Below are 14,469 nucleotides of genomic sequence, written 5' to 3' on the forward strand. Positions count from 1 at the left end.
TACTTCATGTCCAGATAGTGCATAGGTTCCATTTATGAAATCTAAGAACAGTATCAGTCTTGCAAAAAACTTTAAAAAATTCATGTGAATGATCACCCCACCCACCACCTCATCACAGGATATATAGAAAAAGGTCAAGTAGCTGGCATCCATGACAGGGTAGTTCTTTGCTTCCTGTTTAGGCCATTACAGGATAGCAATGGAGGGCAGGATGGTATGAGGGAGCCTGGAGCTAAACTGAGTCAAATTAAGATCGGCTCCTATGTGACCTTGGGCGGACCACGTAATCTCTGTGCATTTCACATCAGTGACCAGAGACACTGGTAGTAAGTGCTCCAAGGACGCCATGCACACTCAAGGCTCTGGCAGCTCTTAGCTCCTGTGGATGAGTTGACCTTGTCTTATCTGAGTACCTCCAGCTCAGGGGTTTTTGTTGAACTGGATAAAACTGGAATTCTGTATGCTCTGATACCTGCCACAACCTGTCTTGCCAGAATCTCCTTTTCTGAGATAACAGAACGCCCCCAAAGCTGAAACGTCTCCCAAAGCTTAGATAATCCCGTGTCCTGAGCCAGACACAGCAGCAGAATTTGGCCAATGCCTCTCCAGTCTGTTAACACCATTGCAGGGATCTTCAGGCATCAGGCATCACCAAGCAAACACAGAACCAGAGTCCTTCCAGACTGGAAAGTGTGTTAATGGTCTCAAAGGGGTCAGACATCAGGCATCACCAAGAAAACACAGAACCAGAGTCCTTCCAGACTGGAAAGTATGTTAATGGTCACAAAGAGGCCATGTTCCTTCCCCAAACCCAAACTGCAGAAACGTCCAGGATGTGTTTTGGGTGCTGAGAATTCCAGGTGACGCACAGTACCTGTAAGTGATCCTCACTTCTGTCCCAGGTTCATCTCTCTCCCAAATCAAAGCTATGGTGTCGGGAGACTTCTGCACGTGCTGGTCCAGGCAGTTGACTATGCAAAGAAAAGTTAACAGATGTTATTCCAGATGCTGGATAAGATGCTCGATCTGCTTTGGTTTGCTATTCCTACAGAGCAGGGTCTCCTCCCTGTCAGGGAAGAGTGACTACCACAACTGCAGAGAACAGAGACAACCACTACAAACACGATCTGTCTACAAGGTGACCTTCCACACAGACTCTGAGGTAGTCACATCATTCCAGTGGTCTCCACACTGGATACGTATGACATCAACAGCCAAGAGTCTATGTTAGAAGTACTAAACTACACATGCCTTTCAAGAAAGTTCTCTCCTCCCCCTCCATTACCCAAGCTCAGCTCACATGACTTGCTGGGAAAAGCGCAAGGTCAGTAGGCTTGTTTGCTATAAACCTGAGGATTAGTGGGTTCAGTTATGCTGACATCCTGTTCACTGATCATCTAATTTTAAAGGTGAGATTAACTCAGGCCAGTTCATGCAATGCCAGCTTCTACCCAAGCATATTCCCTCCAGTGGCCTCCAGATAATTTGGAGGAAATCTTCTTAGGTGGACCACGGCGGATGTCACATAACATTCGTTCAACAGAACATTGGGGCTAAAGTTACCTAGACAAGACACCCCCACACACACTCACAGAAGCTAAGAGCAACTTGGCATAGAAACAGTAACAATCAGAGCCTGGGTATGAACAGCACTCTTGGGGACCCACTACCACCATCTCCCATCCCCTGGTGGTAAGTGCAGAGATTAATCAGCTGAAGGTCACACAGTAACAGATTTGACTCAGACTAGCTCCAGATCCCTCACACGGCCCTCCACTCTCCCTGAAAGGGTGCAAACAGGCAGCCAAGAACTGCTTTGTTCAGCAGGTGGAAGAAAGCTAAGCCCGATCGGTGGCAAAGGGGAGAGGAGATATAAAGAGGTGTGGTCCACAGACAGAAGAAACTTAGAACTGTGCAGACCGGGGAAGCGAGCAGGCAGCCAAGGATAGGCAGACCCTACAGAGAATAGAAAAACAGGGTTGTTGGTGAAGAAAGTAGCAAGCTAGTGTCACAAATGTCAGCTGAATGTGCTGCCAGGCTATCTAGCTTACTGGTGTAGCGAGTGTGTGTGTGTGTGTGTGTGTGTGTGTGTGTGTGTGTGTGTGTGTGTGTACACAAATGCCCAAACAGCAAGAATTTTCATTCTAAAATACGGCTTGTCAGCTGTCAGCAAAGAGGTCAGCCCTTGGCACAGGGCCATGTCCCCAGCAGCCTGGTCATGGAGGTGACTCTGAACTGGTCATGACAAGTTATCACCAGAGAATCACTGCTACGGAAAGCTGTGAAAGAAAACCAGGACAGGACTGGTTAAAAGCAGGAAGTATGGGCTGTTCTGGACACCTGGGAACTAGTGATAAATTCAAGTCCTTCGGTCACCTATATAAGCCAAGGAGCCACAGGAGACGTGTGCCTGTATTCTCCCCCAGGAAACGCCTGCTCTAACCCACCCTGACTTTTGAAGAACGAATTGGGTCAGATGCAGCAGGAAGCAGCATTACAGAAATCCTGGTGTCAGGGTAGACCCACCCAAACTCAAGTCGTGAAGCTACAAGAGGGGCTGAAACCCCACAGAATATCACCTGCTCCCATGAATATCACCAGCGTACCGGGCATCCTTCTTCCCCGGAGAATGACTGACTCTAAACAGAGACCCTCAGCAGCACACAGCCCAGCAAGGTATCCTGCCTGCTTTATACCAAGAAGGAAGGCAGACTGAGACAGGAGAAGACAAAGGCCAGGCACAGGGAAAGCATCATGGTATAGCTTGGTGGTCCCATGCGTCCACCTCTTCCTGGGGCCGAGAGATGGCACAAATCTAAGCAGCCCAGAATAGATTCTCAAATCTAATGTTCCCCAGAGGCTTCCCACACAGGGGAGATGCTGGATAATTGGCTACCAAGGCCCCTCTCCCTGCTGGATAGCCCAGGCCCAAAAAACTACCTCTGCTCCAGGGTCTTTGCATTGGTTTTCCCTGCCTGACACTGCCACCCCTCCTGTCCATGCTACATATCTCAGCCTTTATCTCTCTCATCATACATGTTCTTGTCTATGAAGCCCATGCTTCTCACCCTCAAGTGGTATCGTAATCCCCAAAGAACGTGTTAGCACGTAGAAACCTAGGCCCCGTGAAGTGCGCCAGCCCCTGGCAGAGACTATGCATTTGAGGCAAACAGTCCTGCTGCAGCCTGCCTTGGAACCACACAGCGGCAGACTCATGTGTGTTTAACACGTGCACCCACTGTATGTGAAGCTTCGGGACTTTGTGGGGATTCCATTTCTTTCTCTTCCTGGTGGGGGTGGGGGTAATAAAGGTATTTGATAGCCCTATGTGACACCTGGCTCTACCTTATTGGCTGGCAGCCTGCAACTGCCTAAAAAAATCCACAGGTCTGGCTCAGGCCAGCCACCCACTAAGGACAGACGATGCCCTTGTCATTTACTTTAAGTCTTAGCTTTTTAATCCACGGGGAAGTATACGAATCCCTGACTCTGGGTGAGGTTAAGAATTAGCTGCCCCCCAGTGTGTCATAAGGTTGGGACAGAGGATGTCACAGTGTCCCCAAGGAACATGGCAACAGAATAATCCCATTCCTCAGAGCCATCACCCTATGGGTCCTGGCAGAACCAAGGACCTACAATTCCATGTTTTTAGCAACTACTTCTATTCCTCCTGCTGCTTCAGCTACAGGGAAAGGCAGGGAAGGTTAGGGAGAGGAAGGAAGACCCAGAGGATACTCTGCCCGCACATACAAAGTCTCGACATGTAAAAGAAAAAGTAACTCAACCCAAACAATGGGAAGTGAGACTAGAACACTCCACCTTCAAGCATTTTCAGGAAGAGTTGGGCAGGATCCAACACAACTGAAGGCAGAATTCATGACCCACCTCCTACTTTAAGCCTTCCAAGTCCCCAGCATACAGCGAGCCTCTGTCCTCCCAACCTCTCCAACCTCTCGGTTGGCCTACCCCATGTAACACTTCCTTCTTCTGCCCAGGATTCCCCATTCTGGGGCACAGTGCTCCCTCCCCACTCTCTGGGTCCCAAGGGTCATAAGGTTCCTTTCTCATGGGGACTGGTGGAGGGCCACAGATCTTCATCTGCCCCAGGGAAACCTTGAGCACATCACCCCAGTACAGATGTTTACTGTGTTAAATAAAACTTACATGAGACCACTGTTTTGATCTAAGCTCTAGCACAGGCCAGACTAAAAGTCAAAGAGGAATTGTTCATGCTAGAGCTCCTATCACCAAGCTGAAACATAGCTGTTTACCAGACCTTTGGAGAAATCAAGATCAGAGGCACAGAAGTTGAAACCAAGCCTTCATGCGTCTTGTGGTGAAGTTCTCCCTCCTTTATGCATATACAGAAAGGGAAAGACACAGGCTTCGTGAGCTAGCTGTCAGTTGTTTTCATATTGACCAGTCTCCCTGCCACTACCTTTCAGGGATGTGGCTGAAACAGCCAATCAGTTTTCTGATCTCTATTGTGATTTACCAGCCCTTCTATGGCTATAAAAGCCAGCTTTCAATATGTGATATACTTTATGACACTAAGTGTTGTCCAATTGACCATGTCAATGCACATCATGGTATTTCTTCCAATGGTGGATGGATTTGTAATCTATCTCTTTGTGTCACTCAGGTGCTACTCAGTGGGCATTTCCCACTGTTTTTGTGGTTGGCCTTTTGTGTCTCCATCTATACAACAAGACACAAACCATTCCATGTTCGCATCATTTAGAGTAGGAAATGGCCCTTAAAAACAGGGTGCCTGCTCAGCCATGGGTTCTTCTCAGTGACTGTAGCACACAGTAGCCCAGCCCAGATCCTAACACAGTCTTAGGAGCAGTTACAGTAATGCTTATTAGTGGATAAGAGATTTTTAATGCTATTAACAACAAACACACACACACACACACAAACACAAACACACACACACAATTATAGAAGTTGTTACTTCTATTACAGAGATGACACATGATAATGTAGGAACTTTCAAACTCCCCACCCCCCAACCCTACAGCACTAGGAATGGAATGCAGAGTTTCCTACACGCTAAGTAAGTGCATAACTACTAAGCCACACCCCTGATCCAAAGGCTCTGATTGGTTGCTTAGATACACACACACCCCCATACCCAGCTCAGCACACAAAGCTTCAAGCATCATGAAAAGAAACTGGGGTTAGTAAGCACATGAGGGCTCACAATGGCTTTCTTTAAATAGCAAATTTCCCTGGCACATTGCGAGAACTTTCACTGTATTTGCCAACTTTCCAGAAGCAGCTGCTATTTAAAGCAAGTCATGCTTCTGACGACTGAGAAGAATCCAGAGTCTTCCTGAAGTTCTGCCTCGTGAAACTGGAGCTGCGTTTTCATTTGGAGTTCCTTAAAAGGCTTCGACAAGCTTTATCTACTGTCATCTCAGCTCCAGTCTTGTCTCTGAGTCATGGCCATCGAGGAAAGAGCATCGGCAGCATGACTTCTGTTTGTGCAGTGCTCCCCGGGCATCTAGAGAGCCTTGGGTGGCACTCAGTGTCAGAGCACCAACCTAGCCCATGTGAGACCCTGTGCTCCATTCCCAAAAGAAAAAAAAAACAAAAACAGACAAACAAAACAGCCAGGAAGTCTCTCAGTGTTCGATGGATAGTTAAAGTTAAAACTAGTTTCTTTAAGCCAAGCCTGGTGGTAATAGGCCTTTAATCCCAGTATTGGGAGGCAGAGGCAGATGGATCTCTTTGCATTCCAGAACAGCGTGGTCTTCATAGTAGACCTGAGACTTACTGCTGAGTAAGCTCACACTTCCTAGCTCTTTCTGAGCTCTGGCTGGCTGGCTCAACTCTAGCTCGAACTCTTTTCCAAGATGACCGACTCAATCTGGCTTCTCTCAGTTTCTAACTGAATTGCTCTGTTTGGCCTCATACTAACTTTAGCAAGATGTTCAAATCTTCTGGCTCCTTCTCATTCTCTGGCTTGTTACGTCTTCGCCTAGGTCTAGGGTGTTATCTCTCTGCACCCTGTCACTGTACAACAGTCCTGGTAAAACTGCCTCCCTCCCTCTTCACCCCTCCCCTCTCTGCACTGCTGTCTTAAGTAGCTTCCCTTTCTTCTCTCTTCTCATGAGAGCTGGACATATCCTATTCTGTCCAATCTTTCTCTATTCCAGCCAGAGGGAGTGTGCTAAGGGCTGAGCCACACCAGGACTAGAAAAGGGTGTTGTTGTTGTTGTTGTTGTTTTGTTTTGTTTTGTTGTTGTTGCTGCTGCTGCTGCTGTTGTTTTTAGTAAATAACACAATCTCAGAATTCTCAGTGTGACCAAACATCCTGCAGCAGGGTCTGTTTCAGATGGACACAATACTCAGCAGCACGCCTGAAGGACAAATCAAGGTCACTCGTTCCCCAAATGCTTCATTAATAATTAACAGCCAAGGGTGGTTAGGACTGCACTGTGCTAAGAACAGTGTCAAGAGCTTTAATCTCACCTAATCCTAACAAGAGCCCTAACCGGGTGTTCTGACTGGCAACAACAGTAACTAAGTACCCTCCCTACCCCAAACAGGCTGCTCAGAGGGAGCCTTAATTTCTACATGAGTCTCTTGACTACAGAACCTTCCGGGAACCTAGCCATTATACTGTGAGACACTCTGTGCGGTTTTCGGGACAAATTTCACTTATCACAACTGTAGGATCCGTTCTCAGGAACCTCGATGAAATAACAAAAGTTAGCTATTTTTACAAAGAAAAACAATTATTTAGCTCATCTCTCTGGATGTTCAAAGGCTTACATGTTAATGTTGCATAGGTAATGTTTCTTACCAAGAGTGTCCTAAGAAGATACAGAGCATCATATGACACAAGACATCCATTATCTCTTCTGGCCACTCCCTCTTATAAAACACCAAGATTAGAACCTTTTATCTCAGCCCTTACAACCTCTCCCAATCCTAGTCACCTCCGTCATAATAACTGACAAGGGGACTTTACTGAGGAGCTCAGGGGATGAACCAAATTCTAAGGATAGCACCACTCAGGCCCCAGCCAAAGAAGTGAGAAACAGGCAGATGACTCCCACTTGAGACACCAGGAAAGGGGAGAGAGCTGACCCCATGGGCCCTGTCCAGAGTCCTGACCTAAGACCTCAGAGGGCAATAAAATGGTCATTATCCTGCTGCACTGCTAAATTAGAGTGTGGAACAACGGAACTACAACAGTGTTCCAGGACACACTGCTCTTTCGTTCAAATATAAGGAAACAAGGCAAGCACAAGGCAGTAAGAATTAAGACCTCGGTGTAGCTCAAAAGGCCCAGCTGAAACCACAAACCCGCTGTACCAAGCACCTGCAGGGCTTGTCAGTCACAGCTGGGAGATGCCCAGCCACCCGGTTTTTTTTTTTTTTTTTTTTTTTTTTTTGGTTCTTTTTTTCCCGGAGCTGGGGACCGAACCCAGGGCCTTGCGCTTCCTAAGCAAGCGCTCTACCACTGAGCTAAATCCCCAACCCCCAGCCACCCGGTTTTTAAACCGAAGAGTCTAGAGTGGGGCCCCGAATTTACATTTCTAAAAGCTTCGTGGTCCAGCAGCATTGGTCTGGACCTTTGAGAAGCATTCATCTAAAGATCACTGAAAGGATAACAGTGTCACTCAGTTTTTTGGAACACGTTGTCATCATCACACCTGACAAACAGATCGGTCCCAGATCAACCACTTAACAACTTTCTAAGTGGCTCCCCGGGCAGCTGCAGTCTGTCCCTTTTCACACTGTAACCTCTGGGGGTTGTAGAAAGGGGCAAAGGGCAGAGATGACACTGACAGACAGAAAGCCAGGCCTTTGGAGAAGTTGCTTTCTCGAATGTCAGTTTGGTGAAGTTCAGCCTCAGGCTCGCACAGCTCCAAAGGTAGAAGAACAGAGGCCAAAGAATTCCTAGAAGACCACACCCAGGCCTCACCATAAGGTTGATAGCACTCCTTATCAGCTACAAGCTTGGTTGTCCCAGTGGCCTTGACCTCTTGAGCATGGAGAGGTTTCCAAAGAAGCCACACACGGTCCGCCCCTCTTCCTTCTGCAAACTGCTTTACTCACTTGAAAGGCACATTCTGCAAACGCAAGAACTTCTTAACCCAAGTTCAAGAATTTGCTGACTCAAGTCTAAAGGCAACATTTATCTAGTAAGAGTCTCATTTAGATGACACTTGCCGAGTAATATACAGTGTGGGGAGAAAATGACTGGTACAAAGTTTATTTAAAGTTTTGTGCTAAAAAAAAAGACACTAATTTTTGAATATAGTAAATTGGAATTGCTGCAGCTTATTGATTAGTCTGGATAGGTTTGGTTTCTCCCGGCCCTGTGGCACAGCCAGCATAAGAAGGGAACACTGTTGTAAAATGGGGAGGCTGAGATGTGCCAACGTTGAATAAGGGATAGGGAAACTGCAGACACCAGATTCCACGTCTAACTTTAGTCCTTAAACAAAGCCTCTTGCCTCATCTTGAGGGCCTTCAGCTCCTTTCTTAGGCATCTCTGACCCACCCAACCCTCACTCCCACCCCACTGGAAGGCAGAAGTTCCCAGCTCCCTGCTGCGCACCCGAGGCTCAGCCTCCCAGTTCTCCCGCGATGGACTTCAGTGCCTCAGTGAGTAATGTATGTCCCTGCCTCCAACCTTAGCAGAATTCGGGCTCATCAGAAAACCGACAGCTAGAGTGATTGATGTGTCTCATTTGGAGATCTGCGAGGAGGCTAGGACATAGTCCACGCTGGCCTTGAGTTAAGCTCCTCTTGACTCAGACTCCAGAGAGCTGGGGTTACCTGCCCTCGCCACTGTAGACATTTGTTTTTGGGGTGCAGTTCTTAGACCCAGAACTTCCTGCCCACACGCCCCTACGGGAGGAGATAACCAGTTCCCTCCCAGGGGCTGGTGCTTTCTTCTTCCTGCACCCACCAAGGCTCTGTTTACACAGCAGGGTTTGTCCTCGGGGGAGCCGTGAGTCCTAGCGCCGCAGCTGCTGGTAGCAACCTACCTGCTAATCTGCGGTCCCCTGAGCGGAAAAGCCTGTGCTCTCTCCACCTCGGCCTATCTGGTTCGTTAGCTTTGTGCCCACCATGCTGGGGATCCTCAAGACTAAAATCTGAAGGCAAAGCCCCCCCAGAATCTGCGTTAGGGTAGACCATTCTGAGGTCAAACCGAGTATTCTCAGTTTCCCGCTAGAGACAGCGCTGCAGATTTGGGCGCGTAACTGCTGCTTGGCCAGTTGCACTCTCTGGACCCGGTGGGATACAGAACAAAGTGACGTGGCACAGGGATTAGAGTGGGTGGTGAAGCATTCTGGAGAAAAGGGCCAAGGCCTGGGGGCAGCTGCTACTGACTAGGGCCTCCGGAGTCTCCGCGAAACTGAGCTGGTCCCAGCAACGCACTCACCAGACACATTCAACTGGCCTCCCAGGAACCAGCCGATCTTGCCCGTCCTGAAGTCGCAGTCCCAGACAGTATGGTAAGGAGTGTCCCAAACTAGTGTGTCACGGGCCAGCGGTCCCCAGAAGGCGGCCGGCTCCTGGGCTGCCTGAGCGCTCAAAGCGGGGTACGAGCCTAGCTGCGCTGCTGCAGGAACACTGCCCAGGAATCGGGTGGTGGTCCAGCGGGACAGGCTCAGCAACCACCCCGATTGTCCCGAGTGCCCGTGCAGGCCACGCAGCAGTCGCCCCACACCGCTGCCGAGGCTGCGCGCCGCCATCTCGCCCGACGCCCCACGCGGGTGCAGGAGCCAGGGCGCCCCTAAGAGTCTCCACGGCCCCGCCCAGGCTCCGCCCCCGCGGCCACCACCCACTACTTCTCTCCGCGAAGCAGCTTCCTTGAGCCTGCCCCTTCCCACCTCTTCTCCCCGCCAGGACTGGGGCGCGGGGAGAGGGGTGGGGTTAGGTTTTGTTATGCCCCCCCCCCCGTCCCGGGCTAGCCCGCGCTCTCGGCTTCAGTTTCCTGCGTTTCTGCGATCGCTGTTCACAGACCAGATAACTTTCCCGCTTGCGACAAAAGCTGCAAGTACACGGGTGTCCTAGCCTCCGGACCTGGGATGCAGGCAGCACTCTGAGATAGGATAAATAGATTGGGAACGCGGCTAAGTGGTCATAAGAGCGAAGCTCACAGATGCTGTGGATGAACCGCCGTTGGTTCAGCATTCCATAGATTGAAGTCAAAGCTTTCCTCCTTAGAGATTAAAGGGCTTCTGAAAGTTAAGCCCTGTCCCAATGGTGCGGGCCTGTACAACCATGCCACGGACACATAACTCCCCTGTGGAGGGCTAAAGGGCTGTTGAACAAGCCCGGAGGCCTTCAAACAGGGAAGGAGGTGCTGCTGTGAAGGCCTGAGTCCCGTAACAATATTTTTGTTACCCAGCTGCTAACCTCTGCCGGGGCAGGGAAGCTATGGTTAAAGAATAAATCAATGTCCACAGCACATCTGGCCTGGTTGACCATGAGCTCCAGCGCCGTCAAGAAGTTGACGTTTTTTGTTATTGAATAATCAGGAGTAAAAGGAAACGTGTCTCTACCAAGTACTTAAGAAGTGAATACGTAATGAAAAATAAACACTAGAGGTCGGGGATTTTTGGAAAACTGGTTTGTGGAGTTCTTTGGGCTGGCAAAAGACTTTTTCCTGTTGGCTGTGGCAGTTGCAGATAGGTAGGGATACTGTGGGTGAGCCGCTGAGGAGGAAGGGCTAAAAAGGCGGTGACAACAGCAAGCAAGGTCATATGCCCCGCCCTCAGCCAAGCACCGTCAGTAATTTAAAAGTTAGGTAGGTCGGGCACAGTGGTGCACCTCTAGGTGCCTCTAGCTATTCAGGAGTCTGAGGCAAAAGTCACACCCTGGAGACAGACGATGAGTTTGAGAGTAGCCTGAACAGCATTGCTAGTCTCCACCTTAAGAAACCAAACCAAACCCAAAGCTTGGCTAGGGCCAGAAACAAAACAACATAAAACAAAAGGTTACATAGTGCTAGAATAAATAAGGAAGCAACCGAACTAATGAAAAGAGACTTATAGAAGAGCACATGGCTGTCTAGTGGAAGAGGAAGCCTAGCACCCAGCACCCCCAACTATTACCTTCAGAGCCCTCTTTTCGTCGAACATATAAAGTTATAAGAGAAAGAGCAGGCTTGGCTAGCAGGTCTGAGAGATGCCCATCAACACTTCCTCCTCTAGCGTGTACTTGGAATTTCCTGCTCCATCAACACAAGGAGGCTGAGCTGAAGGTGTGGCTGCCGAGCTGAGGGTGTGGCTCAGAGACAAAACACCTGCCTGGCATGCACAGGCCCTGAGTTCTAGTGCCAGCACACATAACCCTCTAAAAGAGAATGAGGATCCAGCCTTCCTCCCCTCATGTCTGGGTTGACCTCCTAGCTTTATCCCAGAGGACCTGGAAGACGTGATGCTTGCACAGTCTTTGGCTAAATGCCGAGGCTATGTTGAGGGAAGCCTGAGAGCTGCTGCTTTTTTGGTTGGTTGTTTCCCATGATGCCATGGTGTGAAGGAGTTGGTCCTGCCTTCTGGAGACAATGAGCACACAGACAGAATGAGTTGCACCAGCCCATAACCAGGAACAGCCCTGGACAGAGGTGCATCCAACCCTGGATGCTCTATACCAGGTATGGGAGCCTTGCCCTTGGCACAGAAGATCTTCCTAGCGATTTGCAAGGTTGGAAGAAGTTTCAAATAGTCTTAACTTTATCGCTCAGCCGTAGCTAGCTGGCACAAGAACTGCTCCTAAAACGTGAGGCCCTCCCTTTACCAGTTCCTACATCTCATCCCCTGCATGGGTTGTGTTTCTCTTCTTGCCTTCAAAGTGCTAGAGCGTCAGTTCTCTCAGACGTTTCCCTCCAGGTCCCTGGAGACAAGGGTTAGCATTCATCCTCTGACTTTCAAGCTGGAACCTGTAACCGGAACCTTTCCTCCAGTTTCATATTCAAACACTAGGTTTAAGTTTTGGTTTTCTGAAGAAGCACCAGCCTCAGACTTGAATGACCTTGAACTTCTAATCCTCCCCCCTCCCTGCACTTCTTGTGTATCACACAGAAATGTCACCATACTTTGTATATGGGGTGTTGGGAACCGAACCTATGGTTTCAAGCATTCTAGGCAAATACTCTACCAACTGAGTGCATCTCAGCGCCTACTCAAATGTCTACTCAACCTCTCAAGCTGTCACATCCTGAAACCTCTTTCCCAAACACTGGCCTTCCAGATTAGACAAAGAGAATATATTTTCTCACTGTTCAAGGGGCACATGTCCTTGTCATTCTAGACTCTTCTCTCACACATGATACTAGCAACCTATCAGCAAGTGCCCCAGGATGATCTTCAGAATAATACCCCTCCCCTTCCTGCTGCCACTCATCCCCCATCTGAACCACACTCGGCTTTTAAAAAAATTATTCAACGGGCGTGTAATTGGGTCCATCCTTTTCTTCTATGGCCTAATCAGACCATGCAGCTTCTTTAAAAGTCAAGGTTAAGGGCTACAGCTGTCCGCAGCCGTGGCTCAGTGGTACAGCTGCATGCTCGAGGCCCTGGGTTCCATCCCCAGCATCAGGGAGAAAAAGTAAGAAAGAAAAGTAGGGTAGGAAAAGAAAACAGAGATCAGATGAGGTCTGTCTGCACTCAGAACAAGCCAGTGTTTCCTCCGTTCCATTCTTCCCAAGTACCCTAACCCCTAAGGCTCATCCTTCACAAGGGAAGAGCTGTCCATGGACTTTACATTGCACACATCTTCCAGACTGCTGAGCCCCATTACAGGCTTTGTGCTTCACAAACTGCGTTGATCACATCCCCAGAAGCCACATATGTACAGTCAAGTACTGTCAGGAACAGAGGTGTATGCTTATAGTCCGAGCTACTTGGAAATCCGAAGCAGGAGGATCCCTTGCTAGCTGTCAGACGACGCATCAAGACCTTGCCTCCAAAAGAAAAAGAGAAAGGGGAAGGGAGGGGTCCAAGAGGAAGAGGAAGGGTCTACCTGATCCAGGCCCGCCTCCAGGATGTGTTTTCTCCAACCCCACTTTCTCAGTCAGCAGCCACACTGGCCTCCTGGCCTCCAAACACCAGGCACTCTCCTGCCTCTGGACTTCGCATGGACTACTTCTCTTGCTTGGATCACTTTGTCCTAGAGAGAGCCACGTAGACCTCCTCTCTCCATTTCCTTCAGACCTCTTGGACTCCTTTTGCCCACAGCTCTTTTCTGTCACCCTCATGGACTCATCCCCTCAGCGCTCACACCCATGCCCAACGTCTGACTTCACTGTTCTCTATAGCACACGTATATAAGCTTTTTGTATACTTCTCTCTCTTCTTGAAAGCTGGGAAGTCTTGGGATGGGGGAAGATGCCAATTCCTGTGTTTGGGATTGTGTCTCCAACACCTAGAACCTTCCTGGCACATAGTGCATGCACAGTAGATGTTTGTGAAAACAAGTGAACAAGGCAGTACAGAGGAGTCTCTATGCGTGCCATGGGATGGGTGGGGAGTGCACCTTCCGATCATCTTTGCTGTCTAAGAAATGTATTTTCACCCCACCCCCTCTAATTTTCCACTAAGAATTAAACCCAAGGCCTTCTACATGCTTACCATGCACTGTAACTCCAGGCTACAACTCTCCCTTTGCCTCTGTTTCCAAATAAAGACCACCCAGTTCCTGTTTCCTCTTCAGATTGGATGTGCACATAAAGCAGAATCAGCCAGACTGGGCAGAATCCCATATAGGGCCCTTCCTGCAGAGTGTCACAGCCTAAGGTTAAGGTGTCCCTCTGAAATTGGAAGGGTGAGCCTTACCCAGCCCTGTGTCCACAAGTCGTTATCCTGGAGCTCTCAGTTCTGAGAACATGGGTCATCCGGACCATGATGGCCACACATTTTCCCTTTTGCAGCCTGGATTTGAAGTCAGTAGGACCCTGGGCTGGAAACCTCAGGGTACAGGCTGCAGGGTGCAGGCGGCAGGAAGGGAGCCTGGTGCTTGTCTTTCATCTCAGCACTGGTGCTAGCAGTTCATGAGCCTCCAAGCCCTGAAGCTCGATGCACTTGCTCTCGCTCTGCCTGGGGGCAACAAATGCCCAGGGCCAGGAACGAGGCAGGGGTCATTGGTAACCCTGGGCTTCCAGGGCTTATTGGGCAATTTCCAGGGGTGCACACCTCTACCACTCATTTCTCTTGGCTTTCATAGCTCCCATCTCACATCATAAAAAGAGGTGAAAAAAGAAAAAATATCACAACCATTCAAATATCTCAACTGGCTTTACTTTCAATCCGTGGTCTGCCATCCCATGAGGTATACTGGGTGTCCAGCAGGCGAGGCAGAGACAGTGTGTTGTGTTGACAGAGAAGAACTGAAGAAAGCAGAGAGTGGTCAAAGGGCGGATTCTCATTTCAAAATCACTTTTCTTATAAAGACAGGAATAGAGAACAATGGGTAAGCCACAGCGTCTCAGCCCGA

The 14,469-nt window shown here is 49.1% G+C and overlaps 1 protein-coding gene across 1 annotated transcript in view; it reads right to left on the bottom strand.

Moving 5' to 3' along the window:
• Positions 1-9,757, bottom strand: part of Acss1 (acyl-CoA synthetase short-chain family member 1) — a 49,831-nt gene extending 40,074 nt beyond the window's left edge. The window contains 2 exon segments of the mRNA NM_001106524.1: positions 875-971; positions 9,413-9,757. Of these exon segments, the coding sequence (NP_001099994.1) occupies positions 875-971; positions 9,413-9,725 (410 nt within the window). The 5' untranslated portion in view covers positions 9,726-9,757.
• Between the last annotated feature and the right edge of the window lie 4,712 nt (positions 9,758-14,469).

Source organism: Rattus norvegicus, chromosome 3 (genome assembly GCF_021556685.1).
Source record: "Rattus norvegicus strain SHRSP/BbbUtx chromosome 3, alternate assembly SHRSP_T2T, whole genome shotgun sequence".
Lineage (NCBI taxonomy): Eukaryota > Metazoa > Chordata > Mammalia > Rodentia > Muridae > Rattus > Rattus norvegicus.